General features: G+C 55.1%; 1 protein-coding gene across 1 annotated transcript in view; it reads right to left on the bottom strand.

Moving 5' to 3' along the window:
• Window positions 1-1,165: 1,165 nt before the first annotated feature.
• Window positions 1,166-22,137, bottom strand: part of POLE (DNA polymerase epsilon, catalytic subunit) — a 45,893-nt gene continuing 24,921 nt past the window's right edge. Inside the window, exons 26-49 of the mRNA XM_060612025.3 lie at window positions 21,758-21,972; window positions 18,867-18,969; window positions 18,368-18,448; window positions 18,125-18,247; window positions 17,173-17,385; window positions 16,712-16,921; window positions 16,363-16,506; window positions 15,009-15,149; window positions 14,691-14,844; window positions 14,508-14,614; window positions 14,156-14,332; window positions 13,850-14,073; window positions 13,533-13,753; window positions 13,036-13,240; window positions 12,437-12,610; window positions 11,356-11,481; window positions 10,155-10,287; window positions 8,586-8,784; window positions 7,585-7,716; window positions 7,251-7,444; window positions 3,547-3,747; window positions 3,206-3,331; window positions 2,197-2,286; window positions 1,166-2,063 (exon numbers count right to left, since the gene is read on the bottom strand). Coding sequence (XP_060468008.3) covers window positions 1,950-2,063; window positions 2,197-2,286; window positions 3,206-3,331; window positions 3,547-3,747; window positions 7,251-7,444; window positions 7,585-7,716; window positions 8,586-8,784; window positions 10,155-10,287; window positions 11,356-11,481; window positions 12,437-12,610; window positions 13,036-13,240; window positions 13,533-13,753; window positions 13,850-14,073; window positions 14,156-14,332; window positions 14,508-14,614; window positions 14,691-14,844; window positions 15,009-15,149; window positions 16,363-16,506; window positions 16,712-16,921; window positions 17,173-17,385; window positions 18,125-18,247; window positions 18,368-18,448; window positions 18,867-18,969; window positions 21,758-21,972 — 3,807 coding nt within the window. The 3' untranslated portion in view covers window positions 1,166-1,949. The remainder of the gene's footprint in view (window positions 2,064-2,196; window positions 2,287-3,205; window positions 3,332-3,546; window positions 3,748-7,250; window positions 7,445-7,584; window positions 7,717-8,585; window positions 8,785-10,154; window positions 10,288-11,355; window positions 11,482-12,436; window positions 12,611-13,035; window positions 13,241-13,532; window positions 13,754-13,849; window positions 14,074-14,155; window positions 14,333-14,507; window positions 14,615-14,690; window positions 14,845-15,008; window positions 15,150-16,362; window positions 16,507-16,711; window positions 16,922-17,172; window positions 17,386-18,124; window positions 18,248-18,367; window positions 18,449-18,866; window positions 18,970-21,757; window positions 21,973-22,137) is intronic.

Raw genomic sequence — 22,137 nt, 5'->3', positions numbered from 1 at the left:
AAACGCTCCAATCCCTAAACTGGCCTCTGAGGGACCCACCTGGCACTCTCTGGCCCTGCTGTAAGGACAGGGAGTGGTATGCAGGCCCCCAGCCCCTCCCCTCCCCTCTCCGGGGACATCTCTGCTCTCTGCTGCACTTCCAGGAAGCCTAGTTAGCTCCCCTCCCCATCCCAGCCCTAATTTGATTTGATCTCCATCTGGGGGCTGATGCAGGCTCTGTCCACCTTCCAGCCAGTGTCAGGTTTCTCGTGGCCACGCGGCCTGGGCACACCCGGAGCACAGGACCCAGGAGCCAATGCACCCAGTTGCAACAGAGGTCTTTTTTCTGTCCTTGCACAAACACATGTAAAAATTTTCAGGAATGCAAAATCCAAAGAGTAAAACTGAAGTTAAAGCGTAAAATACTAGGAGATACTTGGAGAAGTCAGGCAGCGATGATGAACTCGAGCCAGGCCCGAGCGGACGCTGGCCCACGGCTTCCGTACGGCCTCCGTACGGCCTCCCTGGAGGCCGCCCATTTGGGGGTCTGAGTTTATGATTCAGTTAGCCTGTGTGTTGCCTTGCCAACCTGGCCATTCTTCTTTTTCCACTTCCAGTCTCATTTAGTTAAAAATGAAGTGTGAGGCGCCTGGTGGCTCGACTCTTGATTTTGGCTCAGGTCATGATTCCAGGGTTGTGGGGTCGAGTTCCGTCAGCGGGGAGCATGGAGCCTGCTTAAAATTCTGTCTTTCATCCTCTGCCCCTCCCCCACCCCGCTCATGCTTCCTCTCTAAAATAAAAAAATAGAACCTAACTACTAAAATGAAGTGTGGAGTTGGGTCTTTTGTGCTGGGGCAGGTGACGACAGAGGGACCGGCTCAGCAAAGTCTTCCTGAGGTCACTGGGACGCAGACTCCCCTGTCTGGGCCTCCCCCCTTTTCCAGCCCCACCACAGGGTCAGCAAAGAGTGAGGTCCCACATCTCCGCGCTGCACCTGCTCTCTGAAGAAACTGGTGGCAAGTGTCCAGGTTTAAAGGGGCCATGGTCCCGACTGACCCTCTCTGCAGGTGAGGGCCGCTGACCCTGGGCGTGCATGCCCCGAGTGGCCCCTGGAGGACGGGCAGGCCCGCAAGGGTCGGAGGTCTTGGACTCTGAAGCTAAAAAGCCAGAGCAGAACCGCTAGAAGCCCAACAAAACTGCTGCTGCCGTTTTATTCCCGTCTCTTCCCCCGACCAGATCCCTCAAACCGGAAGGAAAAAACCGACTGTCTTGCATGTGAAGGATTTCCCTATAAACCCAAGTGCTAACAGATGACGTTGAAGCCTGTGACAAACACGTGTATCCTCCCACCCATGCGTGGCAGTCTGAGCCCGGTGCTCGTGTCTGTCCCCACCCCCACCTGCAGGTTCAGAGGGCAAGGGTGCCACACCCGATTCCAGATCTCGCTGCTGCAGGCAAGGTGACTGCCATGATGCGGGCCCCACCCCTGCAGACCCTACACTGACCAGGAAGTCTCCAGACAAGAAGCCTAAGTCCTGGGAACTCATTGTGGGAAAGATGTCCAGGTCCCCTCAGGGTTTGGCTCCGGATTCCCTGGAACAGGCCCACATCCTGCTGGCATCCAGCTATGAGACCGTCTCCGTGGTCACAAGTGATGAGAAACAAGGGCTGCAAACCCCACTAGTCATCACCAGACAGAAGACCCCCTCAACAGCAGAGGAGAGAGTGACAGAGCGGGACCGCAGGGAGGGCTGTCCACTCAGCAGGAACCGCCCTGGAGACCCCTCTCAGGCCAACAGTGGGCTGCCCTGACCACAGCTGGCGGCCTAGGCAGCCCCAGGTGGAGCCACCTCCTGCTCTGGCTGGCTCGTGCTTCTCTATGTGACCTGCTCCTTTTCCTCGGTGCTCCGTCCTAGCTAGGGTCACAAATCTGGAAGTCAGGGCAGGGAATGGGGTCGCCGCTCGACTCGCTAATGGCCCAGCTGAAGGTTCTTCTGCAGCAGCCACTCCAGGGTCTCCATGAGGTACGACATGCCATAGTGCTGGGCGATGTTCTGGAAGATTCTAATCTGGTCCATGAAGACCTGCAGAAATGACCAGAGGAGGCACAGGGATGTAAGGCATAGGCTCGGGTGTGTAGGGAGAGAGGCAGATGGCAGAGACCAGAAAGGGCAAACGGGAGAGGGGGGGCAGCCAGGCCAGCCGTGGGACCCCCACCTTGGTGCGGACGGTGAGGGCGAAGTCCCCGGCACAGCTGCAGTACACAGGCATGTTGGTCTCCTTCACACCCCGGCACTTGAGGCAGATCTGCAATGAGGAGCAGCCCTGGTCACCAGTGTCCCCTTCTGGGCCTGTGGTGGCCAGTGGTAGCCAAGAGCTCGGCATGCCCACCCACCCGCCCGCACCCCCTCCACCCCATGGCCTTCAGCTCAACCAGGAAAGACCAATACTTTGTAACGGGATTTATCCAAACATGCCAGCTGCTTCCTAACACCCTCCCAGGGGGGCGGGCGGCACTGCACCCTTGCCTCTGAGTCCCAGGGACCTCACCCCTGTGCCTTCCTTGGGTCTCCCTATTCCATCAGAGCAGATGTGGGCTGTTCCCTGCCCGGGCCCTGACACCCCTTCACATCCTCTCATCAAGAACACCCCTCTATCGGGGCGCCTGGGTGGCGCAGTCGGTTGAGCGTCCGACTTCAGCCAGGTCACGATCTCGCGGTCCGTGAGTTCGAGCCCCGCGTCAGGCTCTGGGCTGATGGCTCGGAGCCTGAAGCCTGTTTCCAATTCTGTGTCTCCCTCTCTCTCTGCCCCTCCCCCGTTCATGCTCTGTCTCTCTCTGTCCCAAAAATAAAAAAAAAAAAAAAAAAAAAAAAAGAACACCCCTCTATCTAATGCTGACAACGTCCCTGTTTCTCTCTCTCTTCCCTGTTTGTTGTCTTTACACTTGCCATGACTCTCACACTCCATTCTGCTCACCAGCTACCCTCTTCCATTACAACAAAAGGTGCATGGAGCCAGCACCCGCCCCTGCAGGGGCCCCAGAGATGCGTGACAAGGAGTCAAGAGGAGCCCTGATCCAAGGGCCGGCCACCTCAGAGCACTGAGTCGGGACTTGAGAACTGTGCACACCTGTGGCTTCTCGGGGTGCAAATCGCTCATCAGGAAGCCCTCTGCCCACTGGAGAGGGGGCTGGGGTGGAGTCCCCCACGCCAGGCCTGCCACTCACCAGGTCCTGCAGAGTGAAGGCCATCAGTTTCTTCTGCACGGCTTCCACCAGGGCCATCTCAATGACTGATGAGTCATAGGCAACCAGGCAGTTGGAGCAGAGCCACTGAGGCAGCACAGCCCCGTCCTAGGCAGGGGAGGAGGGGGCCGGGTCAGCGGTCCGCCCAGCCTTCCTCGGCAGCCAGGGCTTCCCAGGGGCTGGGCAGGGACCGTGTGGAGCCAGCTGGGGAGCCGGGGGGAGGGGGCTGCCGGCCCGCACGCACCACCGTCACCGCCACCGTCTATCAGGACACCGCACCGGCACACAGGAAAGGTGTCTGAGAGCCTCCCGGCCCCGCCCACCTGAGAGAAGGAGGGCTCTTTGCACAGGTCCAGGTCCCGGCAGAAGTTACAGCTGCGGCAGATGACCTCAGGGAGCACGTAGGAACGGCAGGGGTCTCGGAACTGGGCCTCCTCTGAGAACTCGCCAACGTCCACCAGGCGCAGCAGGTCCCGGTTCAGCTTGTTCACCTGGTTCGTGATGTTCGTGTCCAGAGACAGAACCTTCAAAGAACAGAGCGTCAGTGACGGCCTCGTGGGCCGGTCTCCATCGGGAGCGGAAAAGCCTGCAGCGGACTCTTCAGGCTGCAGCTTCTCAGCCCCGCGCCCTCCTTCTCCCGCTGGAAGTGAGGGGGGCTTCCTCAGTGCGGCCCTGCGAGCAGGTTTCCGTCAGCTCGGGGGGACGGGGGCACTACGTGCTCCTCCTGCCGTCCTTCCTGGCTCCCTCCTCCTCAAGGACAGGAAGTCCTAAATCTGCGGGGCCGCACGGTCTCATCGGCAGAGTGCGTGCTCTCAGCCCCGACGGTGGGGGTTCCCGTGCCAGCCCGGAGCCCGCTGGGAAGCCTGGCTCTCGTGGTGGTGCCTGCAGAACCACAGGTGAGGTGTCTCCTCCTTTTGTCCATAATGGAGAGGACAGGACAGGACGGACCTCTTTAGAGGTCCCTCCCACCCCTAAAACTCTACTGTCCCAGCTCAACACCAAGAACACCACAGAACGAAAGCCCTCTTAGAAGACATTTTTGGGAGAACTATTTATGGTCAGATTCGAAGCCCGCCACCCCATCCAGTGAGACAAGTAGATTTCGGCAAGCAGGTAAATTTGCAAGTAGGTATAACGAGGAGCGACAGCCTGTTAGTATGAAGCTGTTTGCTTAAAACATACAGTTTATATATCTCCATTATAAAAAAAAACTGGATTGAATTAAAGAGGAAAACAAAGAAAAAAAGATTTCACTGGTAAATTTACCAAAAATTAAGCAAAAAATAGTATTCTACACAGTATTCCAGGAAACACAAAAGGGAAAACACTTCTAGCTCGTTTATGAGGCTATCATCATCCTGATACCAAAGACAGCACAAGAAAACAGCAGGCCAACCACCATCACGTGCACTCAAAAATCCTCAACAATACCAGCAAATTGAACCCACCAATGTATAAAAAGGATGATACGTCACAACCAAGTGCGATTTACTCCAAGAATACAAGCGAGGCTGGATTAATATTTAAAAATCAGGGGCGCCTGGGTGGCGCAGTCGGTTAAGCGTCCGACTTCAGCCAGGTCACGATCTCGCGGTCTGTGAGTTCGAGCCCCGCGTCAGGCTCTGGGCTGATGGCTCGGAGCCTGGAGCCTGTTTCCGATTCTGTGTCTCCCTCTCTCTCTGCCCCTCCCCTGTTCATGCTCTGTCTCTCTCTGTCCCAAAAATAAATAAAAAATGTTGAAAAAAAAAATTAAAAAAAAAAAAAAAAAAAAATTTAAAAATCAGTGTCATGTCCAGATGGCCATCAGACATATGAAAAGATGCTCAACATCACTCATCATTAGGGAAATACAAACCAAAATCACAATGACGTATCACCTCACAGCTGCCAGAATGGGCAAAATAAAAAAACACAAGACATAACAAATGTTGGTGAGGATGTGAAGAAAAGGGACTCTCTTACGCTATCACTGGGAATGCAAACTGGTGTAGCCACTCTGGAGAATAGTATGGAAGTTCCTCAAAAAGTTAAAAATAAAATTACGCTATGATCCAACAATTCCGCTACTGAGTATTTACTCAAAGAATAAGCAAACACTAATTCAAACAGATATATGCACCCCTGTGTTTACTGCAGCATTTTTTACAATAGCCAACTTATGGAAGCAACCCAAATGTCCACTGATAAACGAATGGACAAAAAAGATGTGACACAAGATACAAATATCCATGTATCTCTATATATTAGCAGTGAACAACCGGAAACTGAAGTTTTAAAAAGTCAGTGCTATTACGATGGCACCAAACAGCCTGAAAACCTTAGGTGCAAATGTGTGTCATATTTATATGCTGAAAACCCCAAACACTGATGAAGAAAATCAGAGGCGACCTAAATAAATGGAAAGAGATAGTGGTTCATGAATCAGGAGTCTCAACGCTAAGATGTTGTGGGTGCCCAGGTGGCTCAGTCAGTTAAGCGTTCATCGGACTCCTGATTTCAGCTCAGGTCATGATCGCATGTTCGTGAGTTTGAGTCCCACGTCGGGCTCTGCACTGTAAGTGCAGAGCCTGCTTGGGAGTCTTGGGATTCTCTCTCATCTGCCCCTCCCCTCCTTGTGCTTCTGCGCTCTCTCTCAAAATAAATAAACAAACATTAAAAAAACCCAAGATGTTAATTCTCCCTAAGTTAATCTATAGATTAAAATGATTCTAGGGATACCTAGGTGGTTCAGTTGGTTGAGTGTCCAACTTCAGCACAAGTCATGATATCATGGTTTGTGGGTTCCAATCCACACAGAGCCCGCTTTATTTCTTCTGTGCCCCTCCTCTCCCTCTGTCCCCCTCTCCCTCTCTGCACCGCCCCAACTCGCGACCGCGTGGAGGACCGCATGTACACTCTGTGTGTGCCGTGAAAGGAGCCAGACCTAACCGGCCACATAATCCACAACATGGGATTCTGGAAGAGGTGGCCGTGCAAGGGCAGATCAGTGGTTCGGGGGGAGTTAGCTCAGGTGGAGACCGTTTGAACCTGCCCGCAGCACAGCCCCATCGCTCTGTGAAAGCTTGAACAACTCACTGCACAGACTGAATGTGACTGGGTCAACTTTAGAGAGTGCACGGACATCAGACAGACAGATCAGCGCGTGGCAGGGGTGGGTGCGATGTTTGCGGGACGGTGAAATGCCCTGCATCCTGCCTCTGCCACCACTCACAGAACACACACCCACAATGGTGAAATCTCACCGTACGTAAGCTATACCTGAGTAAAAATAAATTTTAAAAACCCTGGAGTCTAACAGAAGAATAAAATGGCAAACTAAACTATTTCTGCACCACAACCAGAAGTCACCTGATCCTGGAGCATCCTGTAACTGAATGCCCAGGAAAGTGCTCTCTGAGGGGTGACACCGGCACAGTCGCTATCTGGTAATATTATCCCATCGCTGACTCCGCCCGCCTTTCCCAGAAAGCATTTAGCATCCGAGCAAGCTCTCCTCTGTGATTTCACCACAGCCTGCTCATTGTGGGAGACTGTTCCTGGTCCCGGCCCTTGGCCCCACCAGATCCACAAGCACCGCCATTTCACAGCTCGCCCACTCAGCAGGTGCCTCTCACCAGCACCCCCAGACCATCCTACCCCAGGGCCTTTGCACCCTCAGGTTCTTCTTCAGGTCCGCACGCGGCTGGACCCTCCTGCTCAGTGTGGCCTCGGGCCCCAACTTCCTCATCTACCCTGCCCTTCTGAGGCCACCTCAGCCCGCCTCCCCTCTCTGGGCTCACCTGTCCCTGACTGACTTGTCCTCGCCCTCACTGGACCACAGGCTCCGTGAGGACGGGGGGGCTCTGGTCTCCTCCCACTTCTAGCCCCAAATGCCTCACACAGCAGATGCAAGGAATGAGCAGTGAGAGTTCGTGGAATCAACAAGATTGTACTCCTGGCACCCTCGCTTCCCACACACACCGACACTCTTGTGAGTGCTCGCGTTAGCGTTAAGCATCTCTGCCCTGCACACGTGTCGCGGCCTCACCTTGCACACGTATTTGATGAACTCCAGCGCAGGGTTATTGAGCAGCAAGTGAGAACCAGGGAGGACAGGGAACATTTTTGAGAGCTCAGTGGCGTTCCGGGAACCCGTGACTTTCTTCTGAATCTTCTGAGTGATGGTGAAGAAGTTCTGAGTGAGTTCATTTGCCACGTAATCTTGAGAGAAGGTGATCACTCCTGGGAAGGAAAGGGATGCGGCACATGCTCCCCATTTTGCAGTGATAAGGACACTAAGGGAAGGACACGGGGACCCCCAGAGCAGAGGGCTCAGGTTCCAGGGACAGAGGGGTGGCCTCACGCAGCAAGGGGGTGCTCACCAGGAAGGGCTCCGGCCACCGCCTGGGCCTCTTGGGAGAGCTGGCTGGGCCCCCTCCTCCGCAGGGGGGTGCTCCCCGGGACACTGCGCCTCAGCTCCTCCTTCATGCTGTGGTACACGGCCACAATGTATGCTGCAGAGACAGGCCACAGGCCTTGAGAGTCAGGACCCAGGGGGCCCTGTGGCCGGTCGGACCTCCAGCCAGCCTGGGCTGAAATATCATTACTAGTCGTGACTCTTGGCTGCATTTGGACGAGCCAAAATCAATTGGAAAAATGGGAATAAGCAGGGCACTTACTGAGGCCCAGGTCCAAGTGCACCTTAGTAGGGAGAGTGCCGTGTAAGCCACACTCACCAACCTTCCTGCCGCACAGTGACACAGTGACAAAACATGGCTCGTAACAAACGCAAGTCTAGGCTCCTGGTGTCGGCACGCCTTCTGAGGTAGCCCCCCAGGAGTTTCAAAAGAGAAGTAGAGAGAGACTCAAGGGCGAGCACACATGCAGTTATAAACGAAACCACCGCTGTGGCTGCACATCGCTAGGTCTGAGTGGTGTTCCCGGCCCTCGCCACCTGCTCTCCCCTAATGACGAGCTCTGTGTGACAGAGTGTAACGTATACACTTGGTGTGCATGTGATCTCAGACGCCCTGGTTTGTAAACACCGAACCTTTATTAACACTGCACCTCTAGACCCAAGTCAGATACAGAAGATTCTGACACAGAAGTTGAGCCTCAAAGACCAGCCAGTGGGCAACTGATTCAGGAAGTTTCCAATCTTCTGTACTTGGTGTTTACTTTTACTTGCTCTGTGTGCACACGCAAGTCCTGGGACTTGCGGACACGCCCCAGGGCAGAGGACAGGGGTCCAGCCCCGCAAGGCCGGCGCAGCCAGTGCACGCCCACCAGACTTGACTTCCCCTTTACCTCCTTGCATGCAAACACACCAGAGCCACGTTACTCCCACCGCCAGACTCCGACGCAAGCTAGCGGGCCGGCTCACCCGAAACGATCATGAGGAAGTAGCTCTGGCAGGAGGCTGCCTGTGGCAGGAACTGCACGATGTTCCAGTTGTTTTCCAGCATGTCCTCCACGTCGGGCTCCTGGGCACCTTCCTCCTCCTCCTCTTCCTCCCCACCTTCCTCCTCCTCCTCCTCCTCCTCCTCCTCCTCCTCCTCTCTGCCTTCTTTTCGGGAGTCTTGCTGTAACACAGACGCAACACACTTGAGTCATTCTACACCTGGGTCTACTGACCCCTTGTGCCTCGTGAGATGCTCATCGAGTCGTTTCACATCCCTGAGCCTGAGTCAAAGTCCCGCAGGACGGCTCTAAGGACGAGGCCACTTAGGTGATGAAGCTGCTTAGGTAACGCACCCGGTGTGTACTCAGCAAATGCTGATCGTGATTCTCACTTTGTTCTTCCAGGGAATTCACTTTAGAATTCTTTAACTCCCACCTCCCAGGTAGGGAAGATTCACGAGTGGGTGACCTTGGGTGACTAGATCTCTTGTCTGAATCCCACACGTCCTGGGACGGTGACAATCCTACCCAAGGGGCCCTACTGCAGATATCTCCCGCATGACCAACTTCCCCTCTCAGTGGCGCCTTCCACGTCAACGTGTGAACTCCGGCATCCCCCACACCCTTCAAGCAGCATCCACTGCCTTCTCCTGATTCAGCTACGATACCTGCACTTCCCTCCCATCGAGGTCTCCACAGACCTCCTGCCCCAGCACTGAGGACGGCCGGACCTTGTGCACACGCCACACACCCTGGCCAGGCTTGGCTCCTCTCACCCCACACGTGCTCTCCTGCCCCATCCATCTTATCATAGACGCGTGGTTCCACACCCCTGGGTGCACCCACACCCCCAGGAGTCACCTCCATCCATTCCATTGGCTTGTACACTGCACCTTCAAAACCCACCCGAGTCCTTCTCCCAGACTCCACCCTGCCCCCCACCCTCCCCTGGGCTGATGCTAACTGGGCTCCTACTGAAGCCTTGATCTCCTACGCTGTTGTCGACAACACGGGGCCCTAGTGGAGGCCCTGACGTGCTCCTGCTCAGAGTCTCTTTGTCACTAAAAGCCAAGACTCCAACTCGGCCTTTGGGCCCAAGGAGGCTGCCTGTGGCAGGAACAGTACGATGTTCCAGTTGTTTTCCTGGCTGCTCTGTGCTACCCGTGACCCCCGCCCAGCCCTGCTCTGTTGTCATGGCTACGCTGACACTGTACCCCCGGCCCAGTTCTTCATTCCCTGCTTGCCTGTCCCCTCTTTAGAGGCCTCTGTGACGGTCCCACCTAAGTCAGCCCCCTGCCCCACAGCCTGCTCTCTGCCCTCCCTCAGCCCCTACCGTTGCCAGTGCTGCACGTTCCCCATCTGCCCATTTGCTCACCTCTTCCCTCACAGATCCCCCGGGGGCAGCACGCTCTTGCGGGAACGGCTGCAGGATGGCGCCCAGAACTGGACCAGGCGCTGGACCCATGAGCACCAAACATGTGCAATGAGACAAAGACGGGCCCCAAAGCTGTCTCAGACCCCAGCCTGGGCTCTCCAGACTGTGACATCTTACCTGTCCACAGTGAATACTAGCTGGGACGTTTCCTTTGATTCCACCATAGTTAGAGGGATCCATCCAGAGAAGAAACTCCCAGCACCGAGAGAAAGAAATCGTCAAGGAATGGAAGATCTCTTTAGAATGGACGCTGAAAAGAAGCCAAATAGAAACTGCTTACATGAAATCATTTTTTCTCCACTCTCCTCCTTTTATTTTCGTACCTGCTTACCCTTCACTTCTTAACAAAAACTTACGGTGGATTCAAACTAGATCAGCCCTCCAACTTTCCAGAGGACGTGATAAACCCGACGCTAAGGCGACTTCTGCACCAAGCAAGAGGGAGCGGCAGGGACTCGTGCTGAGGGACCAGAGAAGTAAGAGCCTCTCTGCGTGCAAGGAGACTACACAGAGCAGGGACAAGGACCGCTGAGTGCCCGCTCCCACCGCTGTCCGAGAGCCTCAGGACTCACAAGGTGCCCAGGGCTGCACTCACAGCAATCTTGCTTCACCAGTGAACAACAGTGAGCTCTAGACTAAACACGGCTCTGGCCCAGCCTACCTATAAATCACAAAAAATGCTCAAAAGGCCAATGTGTTTCCAAGTAAGAAAGCTCTAGAACATCTACAGAAGAATAAAATGCCAAGGTATCCATGAGACAAGGCATTCACATGTGTTCACAACTGCCGACATCCATTGAGGTATCACCAGGCTCCCAGGCAATGCGGAATCGGGAGAAAAACCTACCACTGAATACAAATCAGAACTGACACAACACTGAAATGGTTATTGACCCTGGGTTCTAGTCATAAAGCTAGAGGAAAGACAGAGCAGGCTCAGCACACTCTAGGAATACTAAGACCCAGCTAGGCTTACAGACACGTGAGAGGAAAACCACCCTGGACGGGATGAACGGCAGACTAAACACTGCAGGAAAGGATTAACAGCTTTAAGGACACAACAAAAGAAATTACCCAAAAAGAAACACAGAGAGAAATAAAACTTTCAAAACAGATCTACCTATATATAATTCTATACCAGCAACGAGATCTCCCAAAAATAAAGGTAAAATAAAGGCATCTTTGGACATCCAGTGGCAGAAAGAATTCATTATGAACAGATCCATGCTACGAGTGATTTACAGGAAGTCCCTCAGCAGAAGGGAAAGGACACCAGATCAGAACACAAAGGAAGGCAGAATTCTAGAAATGTAAACACCTGTTGGTGATGTACTCCACGTAGGCAATGGCATCTGCGACCCGCCGCTTCTTCGTGCAGAGGATGATGCGGTTGAAGTTGGCATAGACGACAGAGGACCCCAAGCGCTTGAACTCAGCGATGAGCCTGTAGACCAAGGTCACAATCACCGGTCGCGATGCCACAGAGGACACCACAAGACATCATGGGAAAACAAGCTAAGGATCCTAAACAAAAAAGCTATTCTAAATATGCCTGAAATCCAGACGCAACAGAGTGAAGATTTCTCGGGGCAAAACAAATACTTGTTTCTTTCATAAACAAAGCCAAAGAGAATCAAAAACAGGAGAAAACATGCTTTCACATCACACAAAAATGGCTAATTTTTACGTAGAAACAACTCATATAAATCAATGAGGAAAAAAACCAACAAAACTACAGAAAAACGGACAAAGGATATAAAAAGAAAGTTCAAGTTCACTTATTATGAGTACTGCAGAGCAAGAGTACACCGGGTTAGCACTTCACCACACGAGGCTGGCCCCAGTGTCTGCCGTGCTGGTGGGGCTGCGGACACACATTCTCAGTCTCTGTTGGACATACAAACAACTGTACAACTTCCACGGAGAGTGCTTTGTCGCTAAGAATCAAATTAGCGTCTTCCTATCCAGTCAAGAGATCTATCAAACCTGCACCAGTGCTTTGGCTAGAGATTATTCCAGAGATGTATTCCCGTGACCTTGGGCACAAGGCCATTCTTGCTTGGTGATCTGTAACAGCCTGGGTTCTGGAAGCAGCCCGAGTGCCCATTGGGATGACACATCCACACATGGGTCTCCAATATCTGCTCTTAACTACAGGCGCAGAACACACACACACACACACAGGGCATGAAGACTTGTGCCGACAGGACGCAGAAAGACCCCAGCACACGGCACGCCTGTGCAGGATGCTGAGCAGGCTGGGACAGCAGCTAAGCACTCCCTGGGACCTTTGCCGCCGTGGACCACTAGCCCGGGGCGTCGGCCGGCCATTCCTGTGGATTTGGGGACTGGGGGGGCTGGGGTCGCAGGGCCTGGAGCAAGCCGCTGGCAGCACTCACTGCAGGAAGAGCTTCTTCATCATGTTGTGGAGCGTGCGGTGCAGGGCGGGGTCGTGCAGCAGCGAGGATGGGGACCGGAGCCAGCGGTAAAAGTGCATCACCTGGTTGTCAGCGTAGATATTGCGGTACTGTGTGATCTCCTTCACCCAGCCCACCACCATGCTCTTCAGGATCCTGGAAGAAAGGCACGGAGGGTGGCCCTTCGTCCCTGATGTCAGCTTCCCCCTGTTGTGCTGTCGCCTCTGCCCCCTCTCCTCACTGTCCAAACCCGATCGCTGGGCCCTCATGTGCGCCCTCGGGCCTCACTCTGCACTCGACGCCTACGACACACCAATGGCCACAGGAAGGGGCCAGAATGGTGCCCGGAGGGCAGCAGAGCCCAGCGACTGGAGGAAAGAGCTTGGCCCCATATGGGGTGCTGGTTCTGCCGCCCTGGGGGAGAGAAGCCCCGGTGACAATGTCTTAGCTCTTAGTTTTCCAAAACAAGGGCAGAGGATAAATAGGTTTCTAATGTTCCTTCTAAATCCCAAGCCCAGCCATCCTGCCTAGGGAGAGGACTGGGCACACGAACAGAAGGCCAGGCTGTGCTCCCAGGGCACCTGAACGTGCTGGAGCAGAGGGCTGTCTCGTCGTAGCTGGCCGGGGTGCCGGCGGCCTGATTGCCGGTGATCATGTCCTCCAGGGAGGCCTGCTGGATCACGTCGAAGCCGATGCCCACGCTGTCAGCCCCCTCCATGTCATTGATGTGGTGGGACTGCAAGATGGTGTTGACGGCCAGGTTCTGGATGTCCAGCTCCACGCACACTGTGCACAGAGACAGACACCCCTGTGGTGCCCGTGGGCCGACTGCAGCCAGTGCTACCTCAGGAAACACACCGCTCCCGGGGCAGCCGGGCTGGCTGACAAGCCCGTCACTGAGCGACTGAAGAGCCCAGCCCCGCTCGTCCCACACCCACGGATGCTGCTGCAGGCTCAGTGCCCACACCGTCACGGCCGAGCGCGGGGCATCCGCCACCGGGCGTTCCCGCCGCCACAGAATGGCAATGCGTGGCGGAAACGCCAGCAGCCGGGGACCCCCGGTGCCTCGAGCACCTACGCGTGGAGTAGCAGCCCGGACAGTTGATCTCCACGCTGGCCTGGTCGTCGAACTCCATGACGAGGCGATTGTCGTCGGCCTCCTTGCCGCCCAGGTCAGGGCGCGCCGTGGGGGACAGCCAGAGCAGGTGGTTGTGGCGCTGCAGGTGGCGGGCAAAGAAGAGGTCGGAGCCGAAGGTGGAGATGTCTTCGGGCAGGTTCCCAATGGGGATGTGGAAGTACCTGCAGAGGGCACGGGGTCAGCCCCAGGGAAGGGACGGACGAACCGGGAACTGGGCCAGAGCCCAGAAACGGAGAAATGCCCTCCACTCCCCTCACCTGCTCATCTCGAAGGCCTGGGACAGGCAGGTGTCCAGGTTGAGGTAGTGGCGGATCATGCGCCGGGCACCGAGGCGCTGCCAGTCCAGGACTCCATAGCTGACCCTATCAGCCACGCGGACCGGCACCAGCGGGAAGTCCTCCAGGACCGGCACCTCGCCGGCCAGCCTCTTCAGCTCCCAGTTGGACTGAACAGCGATGAGTGTGGGCCCACGGCGCTCCTCCTGGACGTAAGGGAAGCAAGCGGCTGGGGGGGAGGGGGCGCTGGGGGGAGGGGCTCACACACAGAAGCCCCACCCCACTCACCTTGTAGGCCAGCAGGAAGCGCTGGATGGCTCTGCAGATGGTTTTCAAGTCGGTTTCAGCCCGAACTTCAAAAGTGTGTTTGGGGGGAGGCAGGAGCTCGGGGCCCACCTTCTCCATCAGGAGGCTGTGCTCGGCGGCGTACAGGGCGCTGAGGCTGGGCATCTGGTTGCTTCGCACCTGGACAGTGGGGGCCGGGTCAGCCCTCTCCCCTCCCCAGTGGGGGCCGGGTCAGGTGCTGCCGCAGGGACCCCTTTGTGGCTCCACTTCAAAAGCCATCACCACAGGCACCGGGGGCAGAGGCCCGTCCCGCCCAGGGGCCTGTCCCTCCCCGAGCCCCTCGCCAGGAACTCACAGTGTCCAGCACGAACACAGACGCCCTGCGCTGGGAGGGCACAAACAGGCCAAAGAGCGCCTTGTGGCCTTGCGCGTGGTGGTACAGGTAGAGGTGGCGGATGCTCCCTGCGGGGCAACACGGCCGTCACCCCGACGTGCGTGGGAGGCCGGGCCGGGCAAAGGCAGCGGGCACACGTCCTACCTGGTTCCAAGTAGCTGAACTGGGCCAGAGAGCGCATCTCCAGGTGCTCGAGAGCAAAGGTCTCTGCTTCTCGGCCTGAAAGGTGTCTCACCAGCTGTTTATTGACCACACACACACAGCCCAGCTGCACCAGGGCCCGGAACAATAACGGAACCTGGGAGAGGGGTGGACAGGGCAGGGTGAGGCCGCTGCCCGCGTGTCCTCAGCAGACACGCTGCTGGAGTTCACCGGGAAGGCGGCCCAGAGCTGGGCTGCTAGCCCGTCCACGCCACACGCAATTTTGCTTCCTCCATTCCATCCAGCCGCGAAGATGATCACCTGTGTCTCGTACACGCCCTCGATGTCTGGGGCCGACAATTCAGTATTGATCTCGTTGACATGTTCCTGATACATGTCCTCGGGCACCGAGTACTCGTAGAGGTTGTAGACCACGTTGGAGCGAGGAAGCACTCGACTGACCTGGTGAAACAGGGCGCCAGCCCGGTCACAAGGCTCACCGGTGACGTCTGCTGAACTCGCATACTCCGTGCATCCCTTAAATAGTCCTAGGGCTTGTGCAGCCGCAGCCACGTGAGCCCCTCAGAGCCCGTCTCTCCTCACAGGTAAAACGAAAACTGGAAGCTGTGGCTGTAGGTTCAAAAAGCAGCCTGGGGCTCATGAAAAGCAGAGGAGCTTTGGGGCAGTGAGGGGAGCAGGTGTCCCCAGGTTATTTTCCTGTTGTCTGCCAGTCAGAGGACGGGTGTGGGGGAGCCAGAGAGCGGAGCAGAGCAGGGCACCCAAAGGGAAAACCTCCCCACGGAAAAGGTGTCCTCCGAGGTTACAATGCAGCATCGCATCCAGGAAAGCGACAGGAATCCCAGACCATCTGTTCCCCGCCTTCACGCGCCCCGCCCTTTCCAGGGCCGCACGCCCCTGAATCCTGGTGGGGGCAGAGTCCCACCTTCTCCAGAAAGCCTCTGGAGTCAAGTCTCAGTTACAAACTCCCACGTCTCGTCGCAACTAGACGGCAGCGCATTCCGCGCGTCCCAGCACCCACTGCGAAATGCGCACGACAGCCTCAGTAAACGAGCTTCGGGCAGAACTAAACTAGCTGGACCCCACGACAGGCTAACCTACGGGCAGAACCCGGGTGTCAAGGGAACGGTGGGGAGCCAGGGCTGGGGGAGGGGACGATCTGCAAAGGGTCCCAGTTTGTTCTGAGGGAGATAAAACGCTCGGGGACTGGCTGTGGCAGAGGCTGCAGGACGGGACGCACGGAAAGCCACTGAACCGCACGCTTTCACCAAGGGAACCCTGAGGCATGTGACGTCTGTCCAGGGAGGCTGCTAACAGGAGAAGCGCCTATGGAAACAGACTCCAGCCACTGACACACGTCCCCCTCGTCCCTCCCCTGCTACACAGACATCGGACGTAAGAGGACGGCGCCCCCAGGACACCGGCAACTCCAGTCCCTGAGCATTCGCTCTGTGCCCGGTGCTCCACAGACACCGTTTCACTCCTCACAGCACCCCGAGAAGGTGCTCCAGCACACCCGGCTCAGCGTCACAGCTCACCAGGCTTTTGTGTCCACAAAGCCCCATCCTTTATGTGGCTCCCTCATCGCCGGGGACACCATCTCAGAGGCGGAGCAGACAGCTGACCGCAGCGACCAGCAGCATGTGCTGCCCCGTACCTTGCGGTATGAAGGCCCCTCCTCGGCTTTAGCGACCCGCTGGTTAACACAGAACTGGCGGGGGATGTTCAGCCTGATGCAGTACAAGTCACTGCTGATGACGGCCCACAGCCTGAACAAGCCGGCCTGGCTGGTCTCACTGATCTGGAACGGAGAGAGCAGACCACGTGTCACCTCGACACAAACCGTGCTCACACTCCTGAGCGCTCTCCGGCACCAGCCCCAATCACAGGGCACAAAAGTAACGGAGGGTCCCCAGGATCGTGAGCTGGCCAGACACCCCTTCCCATCAGCTGTGATGCTGCCCTTGGGGGGGCATCCCACCCCCCAAACCGATGGCAGTCCGCACCTGCACAATCTGCCACGGAAGGTCCAAAATGCTGCGGGCGGCTCTTCGCAAGAAGCCCCCCAGCCCGGTGGCAGGCCTGTCGCGGACAGCCCCAGGCCGAGGGTCGCCCTCTGCCACCTCCAGACGCCGCCTCTTCTTGCGACCCAGGCGCTGCCGGGCCTGCAGCTGCCACTTCTTCTTGTGGAATCGGAGCCAGACCAGCCACTCTTCCTAGGGCAGACGGTGAAGCAAGTCAGGAAGAGGGGGCAGTCAACACAACCCAGGAGCACGCGGTAAAGCAGGAACAGCCTTGCACAGCAACTGCACTGCACAGCTTCCCAGCGCAGGTGTCTCTGGTGAGGACGCCTCTCACCCATGCAGGGCCCCGGAGCTACGCAGCAGACTCCACGGGAGACCTCAAGCTACAGCTCGGGCCAGGCTGCTGCCCCCGCCCCCACCCACCGGCCACGTCGACGTGTCACCTGCGTGGTCCCGAGGGCCGGAGGCGGCCCCAAGATCTCCTGCCAGGGCACCGTCAGCTCCAGGTCCTGCGACTCCCCCTGGCTCTCCCAGAGGACGCGCTTTCTCCTGGTGGCAACAGGAACCACTGAGCGCGGTGGCTTTGCCAGGCCGAGGTCCTCCATGTCCGTAGCACCAAGGCTCTGTGTGCCTTCTGGAGCCTGGGCCACGCCCACCTGCAAAGACCCAGGAGACTGAAAACACCACGATCTCTCAGGAAACTCCGCCTCTAGAAATACACATGTGGGATCAAATGAATAGGCTAAGATACTTGTACACAAAGATGTGCATCTACTGACTGATCTGGTTCCAATTTCTAAGAGCGAAAAGGTCAAATAGAAAACATCAGTCGAGTACGACTATTTTTCCCTTGTTTGCTCTGGGATTCGCTCCTTTTCGTAAGACAGAATAAAATACTGCAAAGAACAGGTCCTCTCTTTTCCTTCCCAGCCCCCAGTGCTCTAGTTTACAGTGTGCTTTTGGGGGGTGGGGAAAAAAAATAGTAAAAATAAAGTTCACTTTGCATTTCCAGCAGCTGAGAATTTTCTTTTGGCGCTCCTGATTTCAGCTAAGCCCTTCATTACACTGTCTTTAGTACTGTCTAGTGTCTCTACAGGTTTTTACTTCACAGTTTAGAAAGCGGGAGTCCCAAGGCACACTGATGCACTGAGTCCCTGAGCCCAGTTGCTGTTCTAGTCACACAGAAAACAGTCCTTATCCCTGACAGAAGGCCCAAGGCTTCCTATGCCAGAAGACCCCCCCAGGTGGAAAGAGTTGTCTGTCAGGTACACAGTTTTAGAAAGAAAGAAAAGAAAAGAAACACTCTAGACACTTGAATGGGAGCATCCAAGCCTGGGTAGCATGGGGCCCCCACGAGGCCTGACGGGCACGGCTCGGCGGCCCTGGGCCCCCTACCTGTCTCCTGCCTTCGAGGACAAAAAGCTCACTGATCTTCTTCTGCTTGCAGATGTCATTCTTCTCCAGAAGTTTCTTGTGCAGCCAGTCAGGGTGCTTGACGCGTGGCACCGGGTTCTTCACCTACAAGAAGGTGACACCAATCACTTACCGATCACTTGTCTGACTGCTAGTAGGGGCCAGGCCCAGGTTTCCATGGCTTCTGAGCCACATCAGGCCCTGTCTGCATGGGCGGGGCCTCACCTGCTGCAGGGCCGCAGGGATTGTGATGATCTTCTGTATGGCACTCCCTAGCCGCTCAATGTAGTAGTCCCAGTCCAGGATCTGGGTGCGCACAAGGAGAAACGTTAAGAGGAAAGCAGCAGCAGCCCCGTGCTCCACTCTATACCGCGCACCACACTGAATGTTCCCTGTGTCATACTTATCCCACCTAGAAATTCTAGGGCAAGAGGTACCCATTTCACAGAGAAGGAAACTGAGGCAGAACACTTAAAGAAAGGACTCCCAGGATGACAGTTAGTAGCTGGCTGAGCCAACACAAGAGCCCTGCACCAGAATCTAAGCGCTGCCCGGCACTAGTTTTTCTGGTTTTGTCCTTAAGTGGAACTACTTCCTCACCCCCTGTGTGCAGAGAGGAGGACATCGAGAGTGGAGACTCAGACAGAACGATGACCCGAGTCAGGGATACTGTGCTATCGACTCCTCCTCCCAAACTTCTCAGAGTACAGAAGTCAGCACTCACTGTCCGAATATCGAAGTCTTGGAGGGAAGAACTCTTAAGCCATTTCCGGAGAAAATGCTTCCTCACCATGGGCTCTGCCTGGAAAATGGCGAGTGGGATGGCCCTGGGTGAAAAGAGGCACAAAACTCACAAACACGGAAATCTCTCTAACTCTGTACAGCGTTGACCACGTACTTGTATTTCACATGGAAATAAGGACTTAGAACCTAGATTGTAACCTCTTTTATTTAATGACATTGTTTTGTATAAACCACAGCTAATATCTAATGTTTATCATATTCAATAACCAAATAATCCTTCACTGTATTAAAATACCACGGATTAATGCACGATCCCCCCACTGGTGGCCGTTTGGTCTGTGTTGTTTGACCACTGTTAACAGAGCTATTGCCAAAGTCCTCCCCTAAATTACATATCCATGTGCGTGCATGTAATTAGACATTTCTAAGATGTTACTCATTGAGTAAGATACAGAAGAGTCTATCTGCTTTCCTGAAAGAATGCGCCAGTTTTCATGGCACTAGCAGGGCTACAGGGCAACTGTTAATACCTTTCCTTTCACTGGAGGAAACAGTTGTTCCTGTGAATTTTATAAACACAAAGAAACTTAGAACACAACAAACCCCTGTGCACCTATCACCTAGTCCTATCAAACTTCATGCCTTGCCATTTTACTTCACATTTGAGAAAACAGATACAAGGATGAGGCTCTGTGCAGCGATCCTGACTGTCCTCACAGAGATAAACACAGTCCCTGTCTTGGCGTTTACCAATCCCACGCCTGCTCCCATACTACTATTGTCCGTACGTACGTGTAAACAAACGAGAGTGTTGTCCACGTCTGTAAATTTTATACAGATGGAAGTAGACTGCCTGTGCCAGCCCGCGCATTTACCATGCGGCTGCGATTCAATCGTTCCAACGCCCGCCTAGCATTTCACTGCATCAAAAACACATTTGCCCATTTTCTGATTGAGGGACACTACGGCATTCCCAACGTTTGCCATTAAACACAATGTAAACCACAGGGGCAATCATCCAGGACACATCCCCAGACGTGCTCAATTGTGAGGGGAATCAGGCACCATCTAATGCATCATGCACTGCTGGCTTCTCCAAAGTGACTGTCACCACCCTGTGTACATGGGGGACAACTAGTGTTAACACACTTGTTTCCCAATTACAGTGAATTTGCACATCTTTACATGCACTGACCATCAACTTCTTCACTTGCAGATTGCCTGTTCATAGAAGTTGCCTACTTTCTGTGTTGCCATTTTCTTAATGATACACAGCAATTCTGCATTTTACTCTCCATGTAATCTGTTTTAGCCTTACACCAAATTCCTTCTTTTGTTAGAACTCTGGGAATTTCTTTTTTTTTTTTAATTTTTTTTAACGTTTTATTTATTTTTGAGACAGAGAGAGACAGAGCATGAACGGGGGAGGAGCAGAGAGAGAGGGAGACACAGAATTGGAAGCAGGCTCCAGGCTCTGAGCCGTCAGCCCAGAGCCCGACGCGGGGCTCGAACTCACGGACCGCGAGATCGTGACCTGAGCTGAAGTCGGCCGCTTAACCGACTGAGCCACCCAGGCGCCCCGAGGGAATTTCTTTTTAAGGAAATATTTGCTGTGTTTCATTCATTTGCTCCCCACCCCCTCCACTCCCGACCTTCCTAGGGTAGGTGAAAACGCGCATTACTGACGTGTCTAGCTTTATCAGTTACCTACTGCTATACTACAAACCACCTCAAATTCCATGGATCGAAACAGTAACTGTTTTGGCTTATGAGTCTATGATTGAGGTGGTTCTGCCCGGGGTCACTTGTGTGGCCGCTGTGGCCTCCCCTGCAGGTGTGGCAGCTGCTGCAGTTACCTGGTCCTGCCTCTGCAAGGGACCCCCGGCCCCTAGCAGGCTGACCAGGCAGCCAAAGGGCAAGAGCAGAAGCATGAGGCCTCCCGCAACCAAGGTTCACTTCTGCCACGTTGCATAGGCCGCAGCAAGTCACAGGACTGCCCAGACTCTGTGCAAGGGAAGGAGTGTCATGGGAGGAACGAGGCCCTGTCACAAACGGTCACGGAAGCACTGCTGTGGCCATCTTTGAAACGTTTGCTCTTGTTGGTGCTTAGCACTTCCCCCATCTGCCCGCTGTTCTCAAGGCTTGTCCGCGGAACCACTTCTAGTCCCTGAGCTCTTGGTGGGAAATTCTGCCACGGTTATACAATGATTCGCAGGAAGAAAACCTATTGTTCTAGAAATCCCTGCCCTCAACACAGTTTTCTCCTGTTCCATTCACACGGTCCCTGCACGGTTCAAGCAGCCTGATGAGCGACAGGGTGACAGGAGAACCACTGCTGACCCCAAAGATTCCGTAGTCGGGAGTGGAAGATGCCGTCTGACAGAACCCTTTGCTGTCACGCTGAACGTGTTTCAGAAGCTGGAAGACATTTCTGTCTGTCGGTAAAGAGAGCTGAGGCCACAGCATTGGCAGTGCCATGGAGCCTCGGATGCTAGAGCATTCTGTGCAGCTCGCCAGAAAGACCTCTCCAGCCAGGGTGACAATGGTCTCCTCAAGGGTGTGAATGATCCAGGGCCTGCCCTAGACCTCAATTGAACTCTGTGATGGCTCCCATCATAGCAACCCCCGCTCCAATACACTCTCACATCTCTGTGCCTGCTGACTGACAGGGTACCCTCAGTCTAGGCCCCCACAACCCAGGTTCCGCAGGGGACCAGAGCCCAGTCCCTGTCTTCCACACCTGACCATCCTGCTCTTTACAAGGAAGCTGACATCGCTACCAAGGGACAGAGGTCCCATAACAGACTCAAGCTTCCAACCCGAACATCCAAGACCGTACGGAATCCCTTCCTTAACCCCAGAAACCCTTACCTCTCTGTGACCGGAGAGCCCTCGGGCTTCCGGGAGATGATGTAGCGGCAGCTCAGCCCCGCGTCCTTCACCATCTGATCCCCCAGGAACTCAGCCAGGCGCTTGGCTGTGCTGATAGACGTGGACTTCTGCTCCCCATAATCTTCCAGCTTCCGAGACATGGAGCGGTTCTCAGAGATCAGCTCAAACAGCTCAGAATCAGGCATGTTCGCGGCCTGGAGAGGCAACGAGCAGATCACACAGGAGGAACAGAGCGCTATCCCAAGCTCACTGGGACATCTCCCCCGAGGAGCGAGCTTCTCCAGCCTGATGGGCTGAAGGCAGCGGTACAACACGGTTGTCTCATGCCAGTGAGTAGCAACGCTACAAATCCACACACA

Source organism: Panthera onca, chromosome D3 (assembly GCF_046562875.1).
Source record: "Panthera onca isolate mPanOnc1 chromosome D3, mPanOnc1 haplotype 2, whole genome shotgun sequence".
Taxonomy (NCBI): Eukaryota; Metazoa; Chordata; class Mammalia; order Carnivora; family Felidae; genus Panthera; species Panthera onca.
Note: the sequence above shows the minus strand (reverse complement) of the source record. Positions and strands in the feature narration are given on the sequence as shown.